The sequence below is a fragment of the Epinephelus lanceolatus genome, chromosome 1, assembly GCF_041903045.1.
Source record: "Epinephelus lanceolatus isolate andai-2023 chromosome 1, ASM4190304v1, whole genome shotgun sequence".
Classification (NCBI taxonomy): Eukaryota; Metazoa; Chordata; class Actinopteri; order Perciformes; family Serranidae; genus Epinephelus; species Epinephelus lanceolatus.
This window is the reverse complement of record NC_135734.1, coordinates 26,203,700-26,227,219: the sequence shown is the minus strand read 5'-3', so window position 1 is coordinate 26,227,219 and position 23,520 is coordinate 26,203,700. Positions and strand designations below refer to the sequence as shown.

At 41.1% G+C, this 23,520-nt stretch overlaps 1 protein-coding gene and 1 pseudogene across 2 annotated transcripts; both read left to right on the top strand.

Annotated features, from left to right (window-relative positions):
• Positions 1-1,760: 1,760 nt before the first annotated feature.
• Positions 1,761-6,458, top strand: LOC117257112 (RNA-binding protein 15 pseudogene; annotated as a pseudogene). Its single transcript, XR_013491643.1, has one exon. The product of XR_013491643.1 is annotated as an RNA-binding protein 15 pseudogene (transcript).
• Positions 6,459-12,991: 6,533 nt separating this feature from the next.
• Positions 12,992-19,259, top strand: LOC117256954 (pepsin A-like). Its single transcript, XM_078168185.1, has 9 exons — positions 12,992-13,471; positions 15,747-15,897; positions 15,983-16,100; positions 16,278-16,396; positions 17,782-17,978; positions 18,069-18,185; positions 18,283-18,427; positions 18,516-18,614; positions 18,991-19,259. Exons 1-9 carry the CDS (start codon positions 13,413-13,415, stop codon positions 19,114-19,116), a joined length of 1,131 nt encoding a protein of 376 aa, XP_078024311.1. The 5' UTR covers positions 12,992-13,412; the 3' UTR covers positions 19,117-19,259.
• Positions 19,260-23,520: the final 4,261 nt, after the last annotated feature.

Sequence of the window (23,520 nt, the reverse complement as noted above, 5' to 3'; positions counted from 1 at the left end):
CAGTAACTGTAATAGATTACAACATTGCAGATAAAGTACTGTTATGACCCAGGCCTAGGGGCACCTGGGCCACACATGATAAAGTGCCCCCGGTCTTCCCACTCCCAAGAAGGTCAGCCAACTTCCATGTAAAAAGTTCAAAGTAGCAGTTTTATTTTTATAACTTCAGAGAGGAGCAATGCCAAAAATAACAAACAAAACAACTAAGTCCAGACCCCTACCTTACCTGTCAGAAAATAAATGTGGAAACAAAAGACAATCAAACTAACCTATCTCCCAACTGAAATAAAGGAGAGGAGAAAAAGGGATCAACAAAAATGGCTTCTCCCTCCTACTTTAAGGTTGCTACTGAATTGAACAAGATTATTTACAATATTACAATGCTTACAATAAGCTGTTCTAATCACAGTCACAGGTAGCTTTAACACACAAACTAAAGTTCAAGGTAACAGCTTCTGCAGGCAGATGCTCTAAATCAAAAATGCTACTGCAGCACACACAAGATCATACACAGAATACTACCGGCTGCTGTCATGTTGGGAATGGGGAGAGTGAAAGGCCGAAGGCCGGCGTCAGGTAGAGTTTAAAACTGAGCAGTCAGCCAATCAGCGGCAGCAACCCGATCACGTGGTTGATTGGGGAATCACACCTCCTGCAGCTCATCGCACACACACTGACAGGCTGATTGCTACTGCAGAATAGAGGAGGAGAGAGAGAGAGCTGTCAGTACAGACAACATAAACAACCAAGTAAATGACCACAGTCATAACAGTACCTATAATTTATGCTGAGAAAGAGTGTACTGTACACTTTCATACACTAGTTGTAAAGATCTAAAGAGTTCCTCGGCACTTTTGATACATGCATCTTATTGTATCTAGTGCGGACATGCTATATATAAACTTGTATTACTTACACACAACACAGCGGGCCCCTGACAAGGCCCTGGTCTGCTATAGGCTACCTCATGCACAAATGCAAACAGCTGGTTAAATCCTTTTTACATCCCTTCTCCCACTGTAAATTATAATCAGAATAAGGTTTATTGCCAAGTTGCTTTTTTCTAACAGGAATTTACTTTGGTGTTTGGTGCATATAATAAACATATTAATTTAATATACAATTAAATGCAAAGTATTACAACAATGAAGAACAATATAGAATAGAAAAATTACAATAATAATGTGAAAAAAGTACTGTAATGCAAAAATACCATAAACATATGTTCAATATAGCTGTTTTTGAAAAAGAAAGTTGTACAGTTTTGTGCGGGATGTGCAAAAGTTGTAGAGAATATGTGCAATGTACAGGTGTAATCCAGGATGTGCATTAATGTAACCTGTGTTGTTTTCCTGCCATGTATTACACAACACTGTCAGACAGTGTCCTTACTTGAAGGTCACCGTGCAGCTTAAACAAATACTAGAGCTGCAAATGCTATCCCAGCCCTCTTATGCTATACTTTAATGCAAGCTAAATCAGCTCATACTGCGTTTTTATTCATATTTATTCATTCAGGGTGAAGATTAGATTTATCTCAAACGCTAACTTCCGTTTTTTAGTCTTTTCCTGTTACTCTAGTTTGTCACAATCATTATCTTTCTGACGTTTTTACATCAACTTCTGTCTTCGGGACTGGACTCTGACCCCACAGCACAGCCGCACCCTTGTTTATAATAGGCGAAAACACTTCCTGTTCACATGAGTGACAACCCGCTCAGCCAATCACCGTCTTCTACAGGCACGTAGGCGGGATTTCCGGTACAGTCGTGCAAGTAGTCCAACATGGCGGTTACGTTGCTCGGTTGAGAGTGTAGTGGAAACCGCGCACAAGTTAAGATATTCAGATTATATTTCAGTGGCAGGGAGTGCATTTAACCAGATTAGTGTGTGCAGACGGCACTTATCAGCTTTTGGAAATGAAGGGGAAAGAGCGGTCGCCGGTGAAGAAACGCTCCCGAGCGCCCGATGATAGCAGAGAACGAGGAGGAAGCAAGAAGACCGGATCCCTTTCGTCGGTCGGCAGCAACAACGGCAACGGTTCAGCTCATGGCGGCGCTTCATCCAGGAGAAGTTTACACAGTGAGAAAAGAGACATGAGGGATTTGGACGGGCACAATTCATCCAACAGGACTGGTAGCGGCTACGACTACGGAGTGGTTTCGGGGAACAAGTCGTACGGCGGCGCTGACATCGACGCGGAAACATCCAGGTCTGGTTCACGCAGCGAGCCGCGGCCTCCGTCAGCTCCTGAAAACGAGTACAAGACTCTCAAAATAAGTGGACTGGGCAACCAGCTGAACGACGAGGAGATTGAGGACGGACTGTTTCACGAGTTTAAAAGGTTTGGTGATGTGAGTGTTAAAATAAGCCGAGAAAACGACGACAGGGTGGCGTATGTGAACTTCAGGAGGCCTGATGACGCCCGGTCGGCTAAGCACGCTCGCGGGAAGCTGGTGCTGTACGACCGGCCTCTAAAAATAGAGACAGTGTACACGAACAGACTCAGGAGCCGCTCCCCTGTTTCAAAAGACAATTTCTCCCCAGGACACAGACATCTCCACTCTCAGCGACCTCTGTCTCCCACTGGTATGGGCTATAGAGACTACCGGTTACAGCAGTTGGCGCTGGGCCGGCTCCCCCCTCCTCACCCTCCACCTCACATAAGAGATCTGGAAAGAGACAGAGACTTTTCTGTGTATGATGCCAGGAATAGACCCCCGTTCATCCCTGAATGTGCTGTTTACCGCGAGGAGGACCTGATGACCCCTGAGGATGACCAGAGGGCAAACAGGACGTTGTTTCTGGGCAATCTGGACGTCAGTGTGACGGAGAGCGACCTGAGGAGGGCGTTTGACAGGTTTGGGGTGATAACAGAGGTGGACATTAAGCGGGCGGTGAGAGGCCAGAGCAACACCTATGGGTTCATCAAGTTTGAGAATCTTGACATGGCTCACCGTGCCAAAGTGGCCATGTCAGGCAAAGTGGTAGGCCACAACCCAATTAAAATTGGATATGGTAAACCCACGCCCACGACCAGGCTGTGGGTGGGAGGCCTCGGACCCTGGGTTCCACTCGCTGCACTGGCTAAGGAGTTTGACCGCTTTGGCACCATCAGGACTATAGACTACAGAAAGGGTGAGGTGTGGGCTTATATCCAGTATGAAAGTTTGGATGCTGCTCAGGCTGCATGTACTCACATGAGAGGCTTCCCTCTCGGCGGCCCTGACAGGAGACTCAGAGTGGACTTTGCAGACACAGAGCACCGCTACCAGCAGCAGCAGTATGTGCAGCTCCCCCTCCCCCTGCCACATTATGACTTTGTTCCTGAGCCCTTTGCCCACCGCCTTACAGACTCAGTGAGAGTGAGGGAGAGGTCTCCTCCAATTCCCTCTCGTTTCAGAGACAGAGACCCCTACTCCAGTGCTGAATGGTCCGGCATGGGTGTCCATGACAGGATGCGAGGCTTTGATCCCATCGATCGCCTGGACAGGCGTTCCCATGACACCTGGACAATAGAGCGTGAGCGTGAGTTACAAGGCCGAGAGCTAAGCCGCAAAAGGAGACATTTGGATGATGGCAGTCGGCTGGATCATTCACCTGACAGCAGTGATTTTCGTCGTCATGGCAGCTCATTAGAGCGCAGCCCAGGAGGGAGCAGCCGAGATGGGGGACGCTACAGTGACCCTGAACGCCTGCCTCGCTCTGGTAGAACCTCACCTGTCAGAGAGCGCCAGAACGCTGGCTTTGGAGACAAGAGAAGAAAAACTCTTAGCCCAGCTGCTCCAGGTTTCTCTTCTGAGAAAGACCGCAAACACAAAACCAGTGACTCATCTAAGAGCCCAGCAAAGAAGGAGGATCGCTTAGAACATCCTTCATCCTCCTCATCCTCCAAGTCTGGCCAGCAGTCAAAGCCAGCAGCTGGAGGACAGAAACTGAGTCAGGTTTGGCAGGGTGTCCTCCTGCTGAAGAATAGCAGCTTTCCCACATCCCTGCACATGTTGGAGGGGGACATGGCGGTGGCGACCAGTCTGCTGTTGCAGGGCTCCGCAGGGGAGCAGTCATCCCAGCTGAAGATCAGCCAGCGCCTGCGTCTGGATCAGCCCAAGCTGGAGGAAGTTTCTCGTCGCATCAAGGCCGCCGGCACCAGCGGATACAGCATCCTCCTGGCCGTGCCCGGGAAATCCGAAACCGCGGGGGTCCAGGATGCCAGCAGCTCTGCAGAGAGACCACTGAAGAACCTGGTGTCCTACCTGAAGCAGAAGGAGGCGGCCGGCATCATCAGCCTCCCTGTGGGGGGCAGCCGTGACAAGGACCACGGAGGAGTCCTTCACGCTTTCCCCCCATGTGAGTTTTCACAGCAGTTTGTGGATACCTCTGCCAAAGCCTTTGCCAAATCAGAGGACGAATACATGGTGATGGTCATTATCAAAGGAGCGTCATGAAAAAAAAAATCTAAATGTGTTTTTTCACACTCATGATTTGTTAAACTGTGAGTTGTAAAAACAGGGAGAAGTAATGAAAAAAAAACAGAGTAGCAGAAAAAGTTAGGGGTCTGATTTTAAGTTCCCTAACCTGCATGGTAGCTTGTATCTCATCCTGTTGAAGGTTTGAAATGAAAGTCACATTGAATTGAGTACATTTTGATAAAGTGATGGATTTGAATATCAACACAGGTGACATGCAGCTTTCTGCTATTTAGTTATCAGATAAATGTGCATTACTTGAAGGGTACTCTGCTGAAAGTAATTCAGAGCAAGCTACAGTTCTGTGAATCGATACTCTATGTTGCCTTATCTCATTTAAAAAGAATCCCCAGTTCCTTTATATCATTTCATCCAATGCCTGCCTATAACAAAAAAGAATTTATGATCCAAAACAGAGTATTTTGCTTTCATTTTATCTGTACTCAGCATAGATTTAACTGGCCAATGTCGACATGTTTGTAGTGCTATAATGTTTGTCCAGCCAGCCTATGAAAGAATTAAATCAAAGTCATGTACATATGATTTAGGAAATATAACTATTTGCTCTAAAGCTTTACCCATTGCTCATTGATAGGCATATTCCAGATGTGCATCTGTATTACTTCTTTTGCTGACCAAGTAAACATTTTGATTCAAAGATTCATTACAACAGCTTTTCTGTTTTTGTCAGTTTTGGCCAGTTTTGCTTAAAACTAAAGATAAATGTGGAGATAACTTTTGCAGAAGGGCATTAATGGTTATAGTAGATTGCATTGACATCAGTGCTCCTTTCTGAGCCACATCTTGAGGTTTATGTGACATTGCAAGGTGCTGTTGTTCCTGTCTGTTTCACAATTTTCACTAAGCACTGTTATGTATGGGTGGAAACAAGCAGCAATAACCTGTGTGTTGTAATGCAGCTCAATACAACAGCCGCGCAAAGAATACTAAAGTTTGTTCTGTTTAGTTTGTGTTGAAATAATGTTAAAAAATGAGGTTTTAAGGTCTGTGTTTATGTCTGTATTGAGCTGCATTATGTTGCTTGCTTTAGGGCCCAGATTTATGATTATTTTCAGTTCATGATTAAGTCACCATTCTTTGATTTTTTTGGTTTGTAAAACATCAAAAATAGTGAAAAACATCAATATTTTTTCCTAAGGTGATGTTTTCATGTCTTTGAACAGTCTTTTCTGGTCCTTCTAACAGTCCAAACCCCAAAGATTTTTAGTTAATCATGATGTTAATCAAGGACAAGCAACAAATCTACACATTTGAGAAGCTGGAAACATAAAATGTTTGGCGACTTTGCTTGAAAATTGACAAATTGATTGATTAACCAATTATTGAAATTGTTGCAGATTAAGCGTCTGACGGTCTGACTAATAATTTCGGCTCTAACAATGGAGTATCTCAACAAAACTGAAATGTAACAGCTGTGCAGAGCTAATGGAGGATGTAGGTTTGTTGTTTTGAGTGACATTATATTTTACAGGGTTGCTTTTGTGTCCACCCCTTTATATTGTACATTTATTGGCGTCATATTCAATTTGGCTGAACATTCAATTCTGTTATAACCCACTACTGTAGTGACTACCCCAGCAAAGCATGTACTGTTTAAAACAAAGCTGTAACGTATAAATTAAGAGCTCTATGTATGCCATGCACATCCCTAATGACTGATCAGGAGTCTGGAAGTAGAAAATGTTGCTATACAATGAGTGGACTTCTGAATGAAAGCGAGGAGAGGAGGCCGACCTCTGTGGCCTTACAAGCTTTCCTCCGAAAGGACTGTTAATGATTGTTTTTCATGCTTTGATTTGAGTACTGTGTTTCAAATGGATAAAGAATTAATTGTGCTGTATACTCAGGATATCTGGAGAGAGAAATGGAGAACGTCAGTGCTCATGGGCCTAAGAAGTATACCTAACTGTCAAAGTGCAACATGCACTTGATAGATTTTGTCTCAATAAATTTACTCTTTCGTGGGAAACACGAGTGCCTCGGAAGACAACTTTTGTGACCTTTTCTGTTCTTGGAGTTGTCTATCAAACTCTAAGGGCGTTATCACTTTGACAGCAGGAGTCTTCGCAGCAGAAAAAGGAGAGGAAGTGTGAGAATCAGTGGGAGGTCAGCCTCTCTGTTCTGTGTTTTCATTTTGTTGATCATCATTTGTTTGAATGACCTCTTTGTGAAGAGCTTCATTCACGTTGAAATTTGGCCATACTAGAATACTTTAGTCGCTGTATCTCTTCAGATGTGTGGCTTCAGATGGTCCTCAGACCGCCTGCTTTGTCACTCTCCAAGCTTTGCCAGAATCACCGGGGTCGTCTCCACCTCTCAGCGGAAGCACAGCGGCGTTCAAAGGCCCCGGTCTTCTCTGTCATCTGGCTCCAGCAGCACACAGAGTATTGTTTCAGCATGTGCAGCAGCTCGAGAAGGAGCAGAGTTCATTTGTGTAGTTGCTTATTGTTCTTTCATCGGAGTTCTGAAGAAGATCTCTGTGCTAGGGCCAGACTTCGAATGCGTCTCATCCTGTGTCGGAGAAGAGGTTGAGACGGTGACACAGCATCTGCTTTATTTGCCTTAAAATGGAAAGGAAACACAACAGAGGAGAACAGATTGACAGAGTCCTGTGCAGGGAATCATTATCTTTAGCTGATATGTTGATTTACACACTTTTAAACTGCGTATGAAGGTGAAGAGTATCCTGCTATCATTGAGTCAGGATGTTTATCACCAAGACGCTGCTGTTCCTGCTCATTGCTGCTTCACCTCCAAAGAAAACGGACCTGAGCAGCAGCAAGTGTCCACACGGTGCCATGGCTGGATTCAAGGCTTCCAGGAGCTGTGAAAGGTTTGAGTCTCACCCTGGCTACACCTCCTCCTGGTCCACAGGTACAGTATAGAGATGGCCTCAACTACTGACTCAGGTACGTATTAAAATGTGTGAGACTCCCACAGACACATTAGGCCATATTCAAAAGCTAATTAGAGGATAAAAAGATAAACTACTAAAACTGTGATGTCCCTAAAGTAAAAACAAAATTAATACACACTGCCATGTTAAGCAAATATATCAGTATCTTGGGACTTTTTGCTTACTCAACTTTCTAAGGTATATTCTGTCATGACTTTTGACACTTGTGTAGTTGTCTAATTACAAAAAGAACTCGCAGTGTTGGTCACAACTGCACCAGCATCAGCTAGCTCAACAACAAAAGCAGCTACACTAGTCAGTCATGGTTGTGGTAGGAGTACTCAGGTCCTTTTAAGTTATCAGAGCAACAGTATATTTTATTAGGTAGTCATATGTTTTGTATTATCTTAATCTGCAAATTAACCAGTAACTATATAAAATGTAAACTTGCCTTCCACCACTGGTTATAGGTGAATATCAATAAGTAGCATCATAATAAATCTTATAGACATAAAAACTAAATACTCTGCTTGAGTAACTGACACATTCACCTCTGCAAAATGATGTTCAGTTATAAAGAAAATAGGACTTAATGTTCCAAACATGCCAAAACTGCATCAGCAAACAGGAAGAAATTTAAGATGGCGAATTGAATGTTTGTTAAAAAAATTGGGCTTCAAGTTGTCATCTGTTTTCACGTTAAAGCTTTCTGGGCAGAAAAGTTTTTGATCTTGCACTCAGTGAAAACAAACTCATAAATGGTTATGATGGGTGTTAATCAGGGGACAATTAATTTCTTCATACAGTGGGTCGTAATCAGTCATACATCAGATATGTGAACTTTGCCACAGATTCACAGTTTTGTTAATACAAACAGTGAGTGTAATCTGTTTGATGAGAGATGTTAGGATGCTTATGTAAACAATAAGGGTGTGTTCAGTGAATATAACGGTGCCTGCAGCTCACTAGAAGCCTTCAAATGTCTTCAGTTTGATAAATATTAGGCCTTAAAAGTCATCAAACAGAATTAAAATTGAATTTGTGAGGTTCAAGTGCTACAAACATTTTATCTTATCACCTTAATCAACCTTTTAATTTCTTGTATAATTTCTGATGTCATAAAGCTTTAAACCTACCACTGGACCCAATGCTGTCCTTCTACTTCATACCTGCAATCAAAATGTACATTAACCTAACTCACTACTACTTACCTGCAATGCCTAAATAATAAAAAGATGATTTTTCCAAAAATCTCTTAAATTTGGCTAAAAAAATTCTAAAAACGACCTTAAAAAAGTATTAAACTTAAGTGAGGGTTACACAGTAAATGTGCATTACCCTGCGTAAAGCTAAAAACTAGAAACAGGAGAGCTGAAACTTGAGTCAGGGTAAGATAATGATTAGTTAATCGATGACATGCTGACCGAACCATAGGAGTTAGTGAGGTTATACTTAATTTTTACTCAATACCTGTTTGCTGAACGATGTTTTGCAACACAGTCGGCACCTACTTCACAGTTCTTAGTTCATCCCCTGATTTTATCTTCCAGTGGTAACAAGCTGAAGGACTTTCTTCCTGTTTCCTGTGTTTTAGAAAATAACTCTACATGTGATTTTGACAGATGGCTCTCAGTGAACTGAATGAGTTTCTAAAAAAAAGGCACCTGTAAACAGCCTGTGCTGTATTTATTGTATAGCTGTGAGCTGTAGAGTCAAAATTAGGTACACTTTCTATAATTTAAGCACTTTTTATAAAAAGAATCTACTGATCGTGTATAAAGTGTCCTTAAGAAAATTCACAAGAAATGTTCTGTGCAGTGGTGGAAAGTACATTTACTCAAGTACTTTACTTTAGTATGATTTGTAGGTACTCGTACTTTACTAGCATATTTCCATTTTATGCAACATACTTTTATACTTATACTCAACTAAATCTCAGAGGTAAATGTACTTTGTGTGCACTATGACAGGATATGTTGCTAGTTACATTTCAGATTCAGATTAATAATACAAAATAGGCTAAGATAAGACTTGGAATAAAATTCACAAACTCGTCAGCAGTGTTGAAAATACTTAAAATTAGCCACACCTTTACCAGCTGTAACATTAAAGTGAAGTACAAAACAAAGGCATCAACAATTATAATCCAATTATATTAAATAGTATTATTAATATTACTCTGAAATGGGCAATTCTGCATAACGGGAAATACTGTACCTTTACTTAAACTTATGATTCAATAATCGGGGGCCCTTCTGTGTGGAGTTTGCATGTTCTCCATGTGTCAGTGTGGGTTTTCTCAGGGTTCTCCAGCTTTCCTCCCACAGTCCAAAGACATGCAGGTTAATCAGCCCTGTGATAGTCTGGTGACCTGTCCAGGGTGTACCCCGCCTCTTACCCAATGTCAGCTGGAATAGGCTCCAGCCCCCTGTGATTTTTAACAGGATAAGTGGTTATGCAAAATGGATATAATATACAATATATAATATAAAATATAGTATACATTATTCTGAAATCAACCAATGTGCACAATGAGTACGCTGATTTCTGGTACTTTAAGTACATTTTGATGCTAATACTTTTGTACTATTACTTGAGTCAAATTTTGAAACAGGACTTTTACTTGAAAATATGTGTATCTGCACTGTAGTATTGCTACTTCACTTCAGTGAAATATCTGAATCCTTCTGCCACTTATTACAGTACAGTACAGGCCAAAAGTTTGGACACACCTTCTCATTCAATGCGTTTTCTTTATTTTCATGACTATTTACATTGTAGATTCTCACTGAAGGCATCAAAACTATGAATGAACACATGTGGAGTTATGTACTTAAGAAAAAAAGGTGAAATAACTGAAAACATGTTTTATATTCTAGTTTCTTCAAAATAGCCACCCTTTGCTCTGATTACTGCTTTGCACACTCTTGGCATTCTCTCCATGAGCTTCAAGAGGTAGTCACCTGAAATGGTTTCCACTTCACAGGTGTGCCTTATCAGGGTTAATTAGTGGAATTTCTTGCTTTATCAATGGGGTTGGGACCATCAGTTGTGTTGTGCAGAAGTCAGGTTAATACACAGCCGACAGCCCTATTGGACAACTGTTAAAATTCATATTATGGCAAGAACCAATCAGCTAACTAAAGAAAAACGAGTGGCCATCATTACTTTAAGAAATGAAGGTCAGTCAGTCCGGAAAATTGCAAAAACTTTAAATGTGTCCCCAAGTGGAGTCGCAAAAACCATCAAGCGCTACAACGAAACTGGCACACATGAGGACTGACCCAGGAAAGGAAGACCAAGAGTCACCTCTGCTTCTGAGGATAAGTTCATCCGAGTCACCAGCCTCAGAAATGGCAAGTTAACAGCAGCTCAGATCAGAGACCAGATGAATGCCACACAGAGTTCTAGCAGCAGACCCATCTCTAGAACAACTGTTAAGAGGAGACTGCGCCAATCAGGCCTTCATGGTCAAATAGCTGCTAGGAAACCACTGCTAAGGAGAGGCAACAAGCAGAAGAGATTTGTTTGGGCCAAGAAACACAAGGAATGGACATTAGACCAGTGGAAATCTGTGCTTTGGTCTGATGAGTCCAAATTTGAGATCTTTGGTTCCAACCGCCGTGTCTTTGTGAGACGCAGAAAAGGTGAACGGATGGATTCCACATGCCTGGTTCCCACTGTGAAGCATGGAGGAGGAGGTGTGATGGTGTGGGGTGTTTTGCTGGTGACACTGTTGGGGATTTATTCAAAATTGAAGGCACACTGAACCAGCATGGCTACCACAGCATCCTGCAGCGACATGCCATCCCATCCGGTTTGCGTTTAGTTGGACGATCATTTATTTTTCAACAGGACAATGAGCCCAAACACACCTCCAGGCTGTGTAAGGGCTATTTGACCAAGAAGGAGAGTGATGGAGTGCTGCAGCAGATGACCTGGCCTCCACAGTCACCGGACCTAAACCCAATCGAGATGGTTTGGGGTGAGCTGGACCGCAGAGTGAAGGCAAAGGGGCCAACAAGTGCTAAACACCTCTGGGAACTCCTTCAAGACTGTTGGAAAACCATTTCAGGTGACTACCTCTTGAAGCTCATGGAGAGAATGCCAAGAGTGTGCAAAGCAGTAATCAGAGCAAAGGGTGGCTATTTTGAAGAAACTAGAATATAAAACATGTTTTCAGTTATTTCACCTTTTTTTGTTAAGTACATAACTCCACATGTGTTCATTCATAGTTTTGATGCCTTCAGTGAGAATCTACAATGTAAATAGTCATGAAAATAAAGAAAACGCATTGAATGAGAAGGTGTGTCCAAACTTTTGGCCTGTACTGTGTGTGTGATATACAGCAGTGTTGTTTACCTGTATGAAGGTTTAACCTCGAGATCATTATGTGATAATGAATGCAGTATGTGCTGTTTTCCTTTGTTTTCATGACTTTTTTCTGACTTAACAGTGTCCAAACATTTTTTGAACACACCCCTCTTTGTCCAGTCTCTTGAAAAGCTCATATTAACCTGCAGTGTGACTGAATGAGCTCTGTGCAGCTTCAGTGAACAAGTTGTTGCACAGTGAAGGAATTCATCAGACAAGAGAAACTGTGCCTCGGTGAGTACAATTTAAATTAGTTTGAAAATTTGCACCTTGTAGTATTTTATATAAATCATGTCAGTGGCATTTGTGATTGAATAAAATCAGCTCTTTTAGAAACATTCTGAGGTTGTGTGTTTTTTTTCATGACATCCTTCCTGTTTCAGTGTGTGAGAGCATTCAGTGACATTGAAATGACAGGTTGTATCTGAGTGGTCTCTGTCCTCTAGAGGGCAGAGTTGGTCAGCCAATATTAAACTTGCAGAGCACATGAACAGAATACGTGCTTGGAGGGGGAAACGATACAGTATCAGTGTTTTTTTATATACAAGTAATGTGATAAGCTTATCCAGTTGATTTATGGTTGACAGGTGAGGAATTTTGTTGTGAGAAGTTGAACTTCTTTCACACTAATGTCAATAACATTTGGTTCACAGGCTTTTACTCTATCATTTAAAAGCCATTAGAGTAGCGAGATTGTCTTTTCCAGTGTGAAAGAGCTCAAATTAAAGTGATTTTTTTTTTTTTGTCAAAGTCAGCAACATGGACAGCGGGACCTTTTCAGTTGCTGTATTCAGTAACACTTTACATTTCTTTCCTCTAAGTACAAACTATAGATGAGAAAAGTCAACAGAAACTCATTCAGAGCGTCAGCAGGGAAAGGTCAAAACTCACTGTGCCTCCACCACTTATATAACCTACATACCTGCGCCTGCCATGGGAGAAGGTGCTGAAATCAAATCGCAGGTTTCTGTTGTCTGACACATCAAATGATGGGAGCACTTTTTAACCCCTAACTGTCTGCTAAAATTCACTTAATGTACTTCATTTTAAATTCATTGATCTGTCTTTTAAAACCAGATGTCAGACTAATAAATCAAATAGTTTAATGAAACTAAAGAAAGTGTATTTCCATCAGTAAGGTTTAAACGTAATGGTGTAAAACAGGCCTACAAATATACAGCACACTGTCATCCATAACTCTGTACTTACAGTCTGAATGTCAGTGTACCTTAAAATGGCACATAAAAGACGTTCTCTTTATTATTCAGTTCATTATTAACAGAAACAATCAAAGGAACGGTCAAACTCATTATATAGCAATTTATATTCAACACACTGTTAACACATGACAGTTTGTTTTATGTTAGCGGGGGATGTGTTGACTTTTAATACTGATTTCTGGTCCAAGCCTACAGTAATTAGATAAGTGAGTAAACTTATACTATGTTCTGAACTGTAAATTGATTGACATTAGATTAAAGGACTGTTTTCTTTATCTGAATTCAGTCATTTGACACCCTATAAAGTGGTTTCTTATCAGCTCGGTTGTTAAACTGTGAGTGTTAATGTTAAAAGGAGGAGCAGAGATTTGTGTCGACCTCTCTATAAAAACACCAGCCGCCCTTCTGTGAGATGCGTATGGGGTCACTTTTGAAATGATGAAGTCTGCCTTTGTGTTGCTGGCCTTTCTGGCCATCTCACAGGGAGTTGTCAGGTAAGATATACGACAAATACTCACTTATATTAAAATAAAAATATGTTATTTAACATGCTTTTGCTTTGAGTGTGGCTGCTGAGGGTTTATTTATTTATTTTTTTTGTTACTGTCAATTGCTGTAATAGTTTAAAGAGAGTGGGGATAGAGTGATCATACTTGCCAAGATTTATTTTTTAAATATTTGAACATTTATTTAAAATAGTGAAATCCTGGAGAGCTTTGCCAAGAATTTAAGACAACCTAGAAATTAAAGTAAAATTACACTGCAAAGGTCTGTCTCAGAAATTAAATATTATTCAGATTGAGCTTTTTGTTGAGTTGTTCGGTGCCATCAGGGGCGTAAATATAGACAGTGCATGTAGTGCAACTGCACTGGGGCCCATGGGACTGTAAAGCAGGCCCTCCAACAGTGTGTTGGCCAGAAAATGGGCTCTTGTAACTCATTCAGATTGAAATACACCCATGTTCAAAGAACACCACATGTTAAATTTGATAAGGGGCTTGCTGCTGTATATGCCCTCATAAAGGCAAAGCCATCTCCATCATGGTTTCTTTTTCTTTCTTTTTTATGTAAAAAAAGTCAGTAGCAATGTATTCTACAATTAAGTTCTATGTTTACTTTACAGATATTTTAAAACCACAAATAACTAAAATATTCAATTGAATGAATACTTTCTTGTTTTACTTGGCATTTGTGTCATATACAGATTTGCGCTGACGATTGCTGGGTAATAGGAACGTTGATGTTGTTCAATGTGAAGTGGTAGATGGTTGAGATCAGTGGTGTAGTGGTAATTGATGAGGTGGGTGTACTGCTAGGTACATAGGTAGGTTACCAATGAGGAAGTGGGCATACGCTCCTATATATTACAATGGCTTTTTAGCTGATAGGTGGGTATACTGTAACTGGATAGAAAAAGAAGTGGGTATACCCTGCATACCTGAGTATGCCGTTTACTACACCACTGGTGAAGATGCAAAATCTTGCACTAAGGACCATCATAATAATGTGCACCAGGGCCCATCCTAACTACCATACACTACTGGGTGCCATCATCTTGATCTTAATTTTATTCCAACTGTAGTTTTTTCTCACATCTTTGATAAAAAGAATTCAGAATAGAAAATAAGTTTTGTCTACTTTTTGCATGTGTAAGGTGTGGGCGGCACGGTGGTGCAGTGGTTGTCATTGTCACCTCACAGCAACAGGGTTCCTGGTTCAAATCTGGGGGTGGAGGGTTCAAACCTTGGGGTGTGGGAGCCCCTCTGTATGGAATTTGCGTATCCTCCCCGTGTCAGCTTGTTTTCTCCGGGACCTCCAGTTTCCTCCCACAGTCCAAAGACATGCAGGTTAATTGGTGACTCTAAATTGCCCATAGGTGTGAATGTGAATGGTTGTCTGTCTCTGTGTGTCAGGCTCCCACCTCTCGCCCGATGTCAGCTACTGTAGGATAGGCTCCAGCCCCCCTGCAACCCCCAACAGGAAAAGCAGCCATGGAAAATAAATGAATGAATGTGCAAAATCTGCTATTAAATAGACACATTAACACACATTATATCACATCCAGACAGGACAGATTAACACACATTTACATAAAAACACAATACACATTAGAAGCCACTTTAAAAGGGCAGCAGGTACTTGATGGTCAGGACTGAATCAAGGTGGAATAAACAGATATAAAATGCTCTGGCTTAAGTAGCAAGTTGTCTTCAAAGAGATGTTTTATGGCAACAGCTACAAATGATTTTAGGGTCTTCAGAAAAGGTTTTAAGATCTTTGTAAAGTTTCAGAAATGTATTCAATAGGGAAAAGAAAACACCAGTTACTCAAATAAAGATGTGTAATACTCTAAACAGTAGAAAATCCACCTTAAAGCAGTGTTAACGCTGTGATATTCAATGATTTTAGACACACAGAATTAACAGTAGTTCTTAAGATGAAAATGATTAAGCTACAAGCCTTAAATTGATTTTTTTTAATCACGAGACTGAGTCTGTCTATAGATGCTGAATTAGTGACTGAATTATGCTGCTCTCAGTGTGTGTGAGGCAAATTATAAAGTGCTTTGGATAAAAGGGCTGTATTAGTCCAGCCACTTATGATCAACACAAGCTCTTGACCTTTTCACAGCACTTTATCTTTTCGTTCTACTTCCCTAAACTACCCCCCCCAGCTGAAACTCCTTTTTAGGATAAGTTATGAGGTCTGACATATTCCCAAAAATGCTTGTGAGTGTGCGTCCAGATAACTGTGAATCTGTGTGTTCAGGATTCCCCTGATGAGAGGGAAGTCAGCCAGGCAGGAGCTGGAGGAGAGAGGCCTGTTTGAAGAGTACAGGAGGAAGTTTCCATTCAACCCTGCGGCAAAGTTTGTCCCCAGGAACGAGCAGAGTGTGGTGCCCATGACTTTTGACCCAGATGTGAGTAGCATGTAACCACTGTACACTCTGCCCCTGTGTGAACACGAAATACATGGACTAATATATAATCTGAATTTGGGCACAGACAACATACTATGGAGAGATCAGCATCGGGACTCCACCTCAGGTCTTTAAAGTTCTCTTTGACACCGGCTCCTCCGACCTGTGGGTTCCCTCTGTCAGCTGCACCACCTCTGCTTGCGGTGAGTATAACGGGAAAAAGGAAAGGAACTGTTAGTTGCAGCCCTAGTTCTTACTATATTCCTGAATTAAGAGCATGTGGATATTTTAGGTCTTTGTGACAGAGAATGTTTTTGTGTATGAAGCAAAAATTTACGAAATGTTTTCTTTGGTTTCTCTCTCTGTCTCACTGCTACTAGACAAACACGTGAAGTTCAGCAGTTCAGCATCCTCCACGTTTCAGGCCGCCACAAACACCTTCTATATCTCATACAACAGTGGATTTGCAGCAGGGAGCACTGGATATGACATCATACATGTGAGGATTAGATATATTCATAAAACATTCACACCGTATTCATCACCGACTGCTGCAAAGTAACTTTTAGTAAAACTTTTAGTCACAGTTCAGAGGGAAATATCTTGTTTTTACTTCACTACATTACTTGACAGCTTCTTTTTAGATTAATATTTTACAAAAAAAAACAAACATATGATCCACTTAAAGAATACAACATATCATTAAAGATTGAATCCATGTAATGTGTAGTTTGGGCTCCTTGTCACATTTCCTCTATCAGTCTATCAGTTGTTATGAATTGCTCTAAACCAGTTGTTCCCAACTTGTGGATCCTGGTCCAAAAGTGGGTCCCAAAGGGAGAAAACACACTTTATTTTGAAGTACAGTAAATCTCCAGCAAAGAGCTTTTACTTTTAAGTGCCGTTACCTGCTGTAGAGTGAGTGACTAATGGAAAGCTATATGACAGAGACAGCAAACTAACTCAATGACATGGCCAAACATAAGTATGACGCTGAATACACTGAACTGTGTGGACGGTGAGCAAATGCCTAAGGAGAAATCTGCACCCTGTGGTTGGACCAGTTTGGAAACACAGCTGTAAACTTGTTGCATAGTTTCATTAAAGGTTTTGTGTGTGGGATTTAGTGGCATTTAGTGGCTAGGTTGCAGGTTGCAACCAACTGAAACTTCTCCCATGTGCCAAGTGTGAAGGAGAACTATAGTGGCAGACATGAAAATGCAAAAAGGTGAATGGCTCTATGTGGAACCAGTGTGTGGTTTGTCTTTTCTAGGCTACTGTAGAAACACCATGGTGGATTCTGTGGAGGAGCATGTGCTCCATATGTAGATATAAACCTTACAGGTGATTATGAACTAATGAAAACATAGTTATGATTACTGCATTTTATTTCTGCCAATATATCCTTCTAAATCCTACATACTGGACCTTTAAAATAAATATTGGAGGCTTCATTATTACACAGAAAAGCAAGATCAGACAGAAGTCCAACTCCCTTCTCTCATTTTGTCTCTGGAAAACTGTCTCTCTCATGAACTACATCATATCTAGTTTTAATGGGGTCTCCACCAGCTCAGTGGGTAGAGCAGGTACCCCATGCACAAAGGCAAGGTCTTTGCTGCAGCAGCTGTGGGCCCCCTGCTGCATATCATCCTTTCTTTCTCTCCCCCTTTTACACTTAATACTGTCCTATTGATAAAAGCCTCTGACATATTGTTTACATGCTTCTATAAAGCAGATACTGGCTCCAACTTGAATGCTACTTATGCATTGATTTGAATATATAATGAATATATAATTCCCAAAGAAAGTACTTTTAGTTTTAATACTAAAATACTTTTTACAATCTGCCCTTTCTAAAAGCCATAAAATGTGATTTTTCAGATAAGCGACCTCTCCGTGGAGCATCAGATCTTCGGCCTCACTGACAATGAAGCAGAGTTCCTGGGCTTTATGCCCTGGGATGGGATTCTTGGTCTGGCCTTCCCTGGTCTGTCAGTTGAGGGAGGTACACCTTTACTTGACAACATGTGGAGCCAGGGCAAAATCCCCCAGAACATGTTCTCCATGTACCTGAGCAGGTGAGGTCTTATGTGAGTCACCAACAGAGAAACAATACTGTTGTTTTTATGAATGATGCAGTGCTCAATTTCCCTTTCCTTTCCCTCCAGCTCTGTAGAAGGCAGCATGTTATTTCTGGGTGGCACGGATTCATCGTATTACACTGGCAGCTTAAAGTGGATCCCTCTGTATCAGGCCACTAACTACTGGAACATCCAGATACAAAGGTGTAGTTTCCTGTTCATGTTACGTGTCTATGTTGGGATTTAAACAATATAGTCACCTCACAAATGACATTTTTTCTCCCCCTCCTTCATGTTGCAGCATCACCATCAATGGAAACACAGTTGCGTGCTCTGGCAGCTGTGCAGCAGTCGTGGACTCTGGTACTTCGTTCATCATTGGCCCCAGCAAAGATATCAACAACATCAACGGCTGGTTGGGAGCCTTCGCAGATCAGTACGGTGATGTGAGTGTGTTGAATGTTCTGTGTAATATTACATGTAAAGTGAACTGTTCTGGATTTTAAAACAATTAACATTTTGTTTGTCTCTCAGTTCACTGTGAGCTGCAGTAACACAGAGCTCATGCAGGACATTGTGTTCAACATAAACGGCTACAGCTTCGCTCTCCCTCCGTCAGCCTACGTCATAAAGGTTTGTGATCTAAGCGCAGTGATACATGGTACCACTTTCTAAGGCGTAATTAAAGAGTTAATAGTTGCAAGTCATGCCTTTATTAACATTAGTACAGCATCTAATACGCCATGAATAATTTAAGCCATTGTTAGTAGCAATGTTTGCTTTAATAATTCATATATGTAGACAACAGGACAGTTTACAAGCACCAAAAATTGCATCCTTCAAAATTAATTAGTTGTAACATATAAAGTCTTTATGTATGCAGTATTAGAAAGTGGTACCATATTTTCTCTAATAAAAAACACAGAAGCAAAGTAGCTGAGCAGATTTATTTCTGTGTTTTAGTATTTATATAACCCAAGGTCATATTCTCTGTCCTCTCTCTCCTCAGTCTGCGTCTGGGTGCAGGACAGGGTTTGCTCCCGGCGAGTGGATCCTGGGTGAGGTCTTCATGCGACAGTTCTACACCGTCTTTGACATCAACAACAACAGGGTGGGCTTCGCTCAGGCTGTGTGAATACAGCCAGTTTAAAATGATAATGATATGTCAGAGTCCCAAGTCTGTCAGCTAGAGAAAGTCACTGGTTATATATTTCTAACCACAGTCCTGTAAAAGCATTCATATTTATGAATGAAACTAATAAAATATAACCTCTCGGATCTTACAGTCAGCATGTCTTTGTTGTAAAGGAAGAATTCAGGGATTCAAATGCCTGAAAGTTACTCTAGAATATTCTGTTATCATCCCAAATGTTTTACTCCAGTGTGGCTCTGTGTGTTGGTGGCCACTAGATGGCAGAGGACTCAGTGAGCTGCACACACAGCCACTTCACCATTCATGTGATTCTCCTGGGAGGGGCCTGAGGAGAGGATGAGTCATCTTACTTAGAATTCAGTCTCTAAAACACAGAACTGGCCGCCAGTCATTCATTGTCAACAGGCGCCAGCTTACATTCATGCCATCTGTTTCTGTGATGTTCAGTGATCTGAGATTTTCTTTAGGCTGCTGCTTTTGTTCTAATTATAATCTGTGATTTACGGGGATGCGTCATTCAGCTCTTTCCCATATTAACACGTGCAACAACACACAGATCATTAACCCTCTCGTGCCTCCTATGGACACTTTTATTCAGGCAGTTTTTCCATTTAAAATTTGTCATTTTAAACTCTGAATGTGATGCTGCAGTGCATTGTCCAAATGGTTTAGTCTGTTAACACACACCTGGCTGGTATCACATGCATCATGGGTGAACATGGTAACATGAGATGGCAGTGACTGACAAAGGGAGCATGGACATCCCTATAGACCTCTTCAATCATTCATCCCTCAGAGGTTTCACACTGCAGCAGCAGCAGCTGTCAGAAAGATGGACCAACTTCTCCACAAAAAATTAACCCCTGATAATGATTCTGCAGTGTCACATGAGGACATGTTCCACATAAAGATAGTTTGATGTCAAACATCAGGTTGTCTGAGGTCAATATAACACTGCTGACCATTTTGTCCTGGCAGAGGAGAGTGAACACACACCAGAGTGCTCGCTCTGCTCAGGGAGATCCTGTGATCAACAACCCAAATAAGGGTGAAAAGGCAGCAACACCGAAGGTTGCCAGAAGAAAGTAAGTCTGAGGGACAGGTGCAATAAAAATTAGACTCCCTGGGTGAACAGTTTCCACACCAGCGAGCTGTGCGGTCTCCTGTTTCACCCTCAAGTGAGCAAGGCTGTATCATTAATGTAACACAGGAACTGAAGCCAGCTAACTTGGCCGACTGAGCCTGATCTTAGTCTAAACACACGTCAAGATCAGGTCATAATCACATTCTTCTGTCACATCTCACATCTGGAACACTCTGGAGTTGAGGGGAAACATGCTTAGTCACTTCTTGCAGAAAGACTGAGAGATTGTTGACTCTCACATAAACCACTGAAAGTCTGACCCGAGCAGCTGACCAGTGGCCCAATACAGTTTGTGGCACATTTGTACTTATACATAAGAATAACAAAGTTCAATGGTCAATAGAAAGGGCTGTCTGAGGGCAAGGTCAAGCGGTGAAAATATTCTCAATATAGCACACACTTAGGCCATTTCCACACGAAAAGGGAACCGATTTTGTTTTTTAAAAGTTTTCCATAAACACGGAATCGTCTAAAGATATGTGTACGTAAACATGAAGCCACTGAAAACACTGTAGTATATATGCAAGGCCTGTAAGTGGTGCTGCAACGCTGCCACAAAGTACACCAACGACAGAGAATAAGAAATGGAGCATGCACATAAAACTCGTGCTATGTAAACAAACACGAAGAAGAAGATGGCGGAAAATACAAATGCTAGAGGAGCCCACTTTTTATGGACTGACGATGAGGTAGAGCTGTCACTTAGGGTCACACTTGATTACAAAACTACAGGAGAATGTTGACTAGCGCATGCAGGTTAAGGGAGAGGTGGGGTTATGGCATCATCATTTCAGAAAAGAGGCGTACTGTGTTGTAAATACGGAAACACGAAGGTGGCGTCTTCAGATTTTTTCACTCTGGGACCCAGTTTCAAAAGTTGGCGTATTTGGTCTCCTAAAACGCTGGTTCCGTGTTTACGAAAGGTCTTTACGATAAAAAACCTTTGCGGATACACCTAATCTCATCTCTGTGTGGACATGGCCTTAAACTGATATTGTTTTTAAAAGGTGTCTAAAATAAGTTTTGCTGCTAATGTATGCAGATGATCTGGTGCTCTTCTGCTCGTAAAGTGCTGGCCCACAACAGCTGTTAAAGATTTGCTCTAACTATGGTGCAGATTTTGACATCAAATATAATGCTAATAAGAGCAACATTATGATAGTTAGACGTAAAGAAGACAGAAAATTAGTATTTCCTGACTTCTTTTTATTTGGTGTTGCTCTTAAAGTGTGTGATGAGATTCAATATCACGGCCATTATATTGTCAATGATTTATCTGATGATAAGGGGCATCCACAGACAAGTTGTATGCGCAAGCTAATATGTTTGCTTGCAAATTCAGCTTGTGGTCAGTTAATGTGAAGATAACTCTTTTTGGAGCATTTTGTTCCTTGCTGTATACTGCCCACCTGTGGCGCTCCTATAGGAAGACTTAATGTGGCTTGTAATAATGGAAAGAGACTGCTTCTTAAACTTTCAAGTGGTTGTAAATGTTGGTGTGCCTACTTGAAATCTTATATATATATCGATATATGTGCAGGCTCTCTGTCGCAGAAAATGTTATCATCCATTCATGGAGACTGTGGGGCCACTGGCTCTCCAGCTTGTTCGTGGGTGCAGTTTATTGAATTATGTCTTCTTATATGAACTTGCACGATGTAGTGTGGGATATTTCTTGTCTTATTTATATACATATGTCATTTATTATATCATATTTTTGTACATAGACGATTGTCTGTCTTTATGTGCTACACTAAGGACCTTTCACTGTGTCCCATCCACAGCAGTACATTGCTTAGCTAATGTGGTGGTAGTCCTGACTGCTTCTCCAAACTGGGAGTGTGCCGACTGACATTGTAGATAAGTGCGTCATACAGCCCCACTTCAACAAAGCCGAACTATCCTTTAATCGATAGTGGCATCAATCTCCTCATCTAACTCTGGACAAGAAAGCAAATCAGCGTACTTCCCAAAATGTTGAACTACTCCTTTAATTTTATCATTAAACGTTCTGTGACTGCAGCTCTGTTTGGTAGATTCAATGCATTCACCTTACAGGAATACAACACACAACATTCACTCTTTGTTGCCTTATTTTTGCAGTTTATGAAATACAGGAACAATACAATAACAGACAAGATACAATACAGGAAATAATAAAATGCAGTAAGTCCTTATACAGGATTGCATATAATAAGTTTGTGGTGTAACACAGAAATACAGAAGGTAACTTCAACAGACTAATGATAACATGACTGTGCTGACTGTAAACACTGAACATGTAGGCTATTTATTCTCAGCATGAAGTCTTTGGTTATAACTTTGAAACAGCATATACAACATTAGCATACAGTAGACAGTATGTGCCCCTTTGAGAGATACACGTCAGTGGAGTTCCTCATGATGTAGCTAGGTTATAATACTATTAGACCACGCTGACAGGATATTTTCAGAGCTATAACTTTCACAGGTGTTGATTCACCTAAACTATCTTGAAAAAGCACCATGAAAAGTCACAGGTTAGTAGTTATTTCGGAATAAAAGTATATTCACTGTACATTGCTACTTGTGTCATCTGTTCTGCTCTTCATTTGCTCCACTGTTTTTATTCTATTAGTATGAATAACTATGTTTATATTAATAGTAGCATTACTTTAAACTATATTCTATGATCATAATTCATCAGCGACAGTGACTTAAAGTTTGTGAAAACATAACTTGTTCTGATTCACGTCCTCGTGTGCCTGAACAACAGCATTTGCAAGCTTCTAAAATCAACAATTTGAAGGTATTCCAGCGATGTCACTGAAATTAAGACTTGTTGAAAACAGCTACTTCTATATTTACATTTCATCAGCGTCAGGCGGCCTGTTTGCTGGCTGCACTACTAGCTGCTATTTCTGACTGTGTTTATGAGACTGCTGGCTGGCATTTGCTGATTTGTTGAGGGTTGGGCTCTAATGCCCAGAAGCATTCAGAGGATGGTACTTGCTCTCAGTTGTTTCCCTCGGGGCGATGCTTCCTGGCTGCTATTAACGGCCCAATGTGACGGGATGTACATTTATGTTAGCAGACTGAGTCTGACACCGAGCATATTGTTTTAACTGCATAAAGTAGGTATTTTATTTTAGAGTTTGACCGTGCTGTCATGTAGCCAGTCTACACTAGAAATGGCTTTATAGTGTTTTTGAACATGATTAACCCTTTCTAAACAGTTCAGACTGAATAACTGAGGCTGAAAC

Bases quoted from the DNA above. Each gene is read 5' to 3' on its own strand.
- LOC117256954 (XM_078168185.1), top strand. From the start codon at position 13,413: ATGATGAAGTCTGCCTTTGTGTTGCTGGCCTTTCTGGCCATCTCACAG. The intron at 16,397-17,781 runs GTGAGGATTAGA...GTGATTTTTCAG, and splicing joins CTGGATATGACATCATACAT to ATAAGCGACCTCTCCGTGGA. The intron at 18,428-18,515 runs GTGAGTGTGTTG...TTTGTCTCTCAG, and splicing joins TCGCAGATCAGTACGGTGAT to TTCACTGTGAGCTGCAGTAA.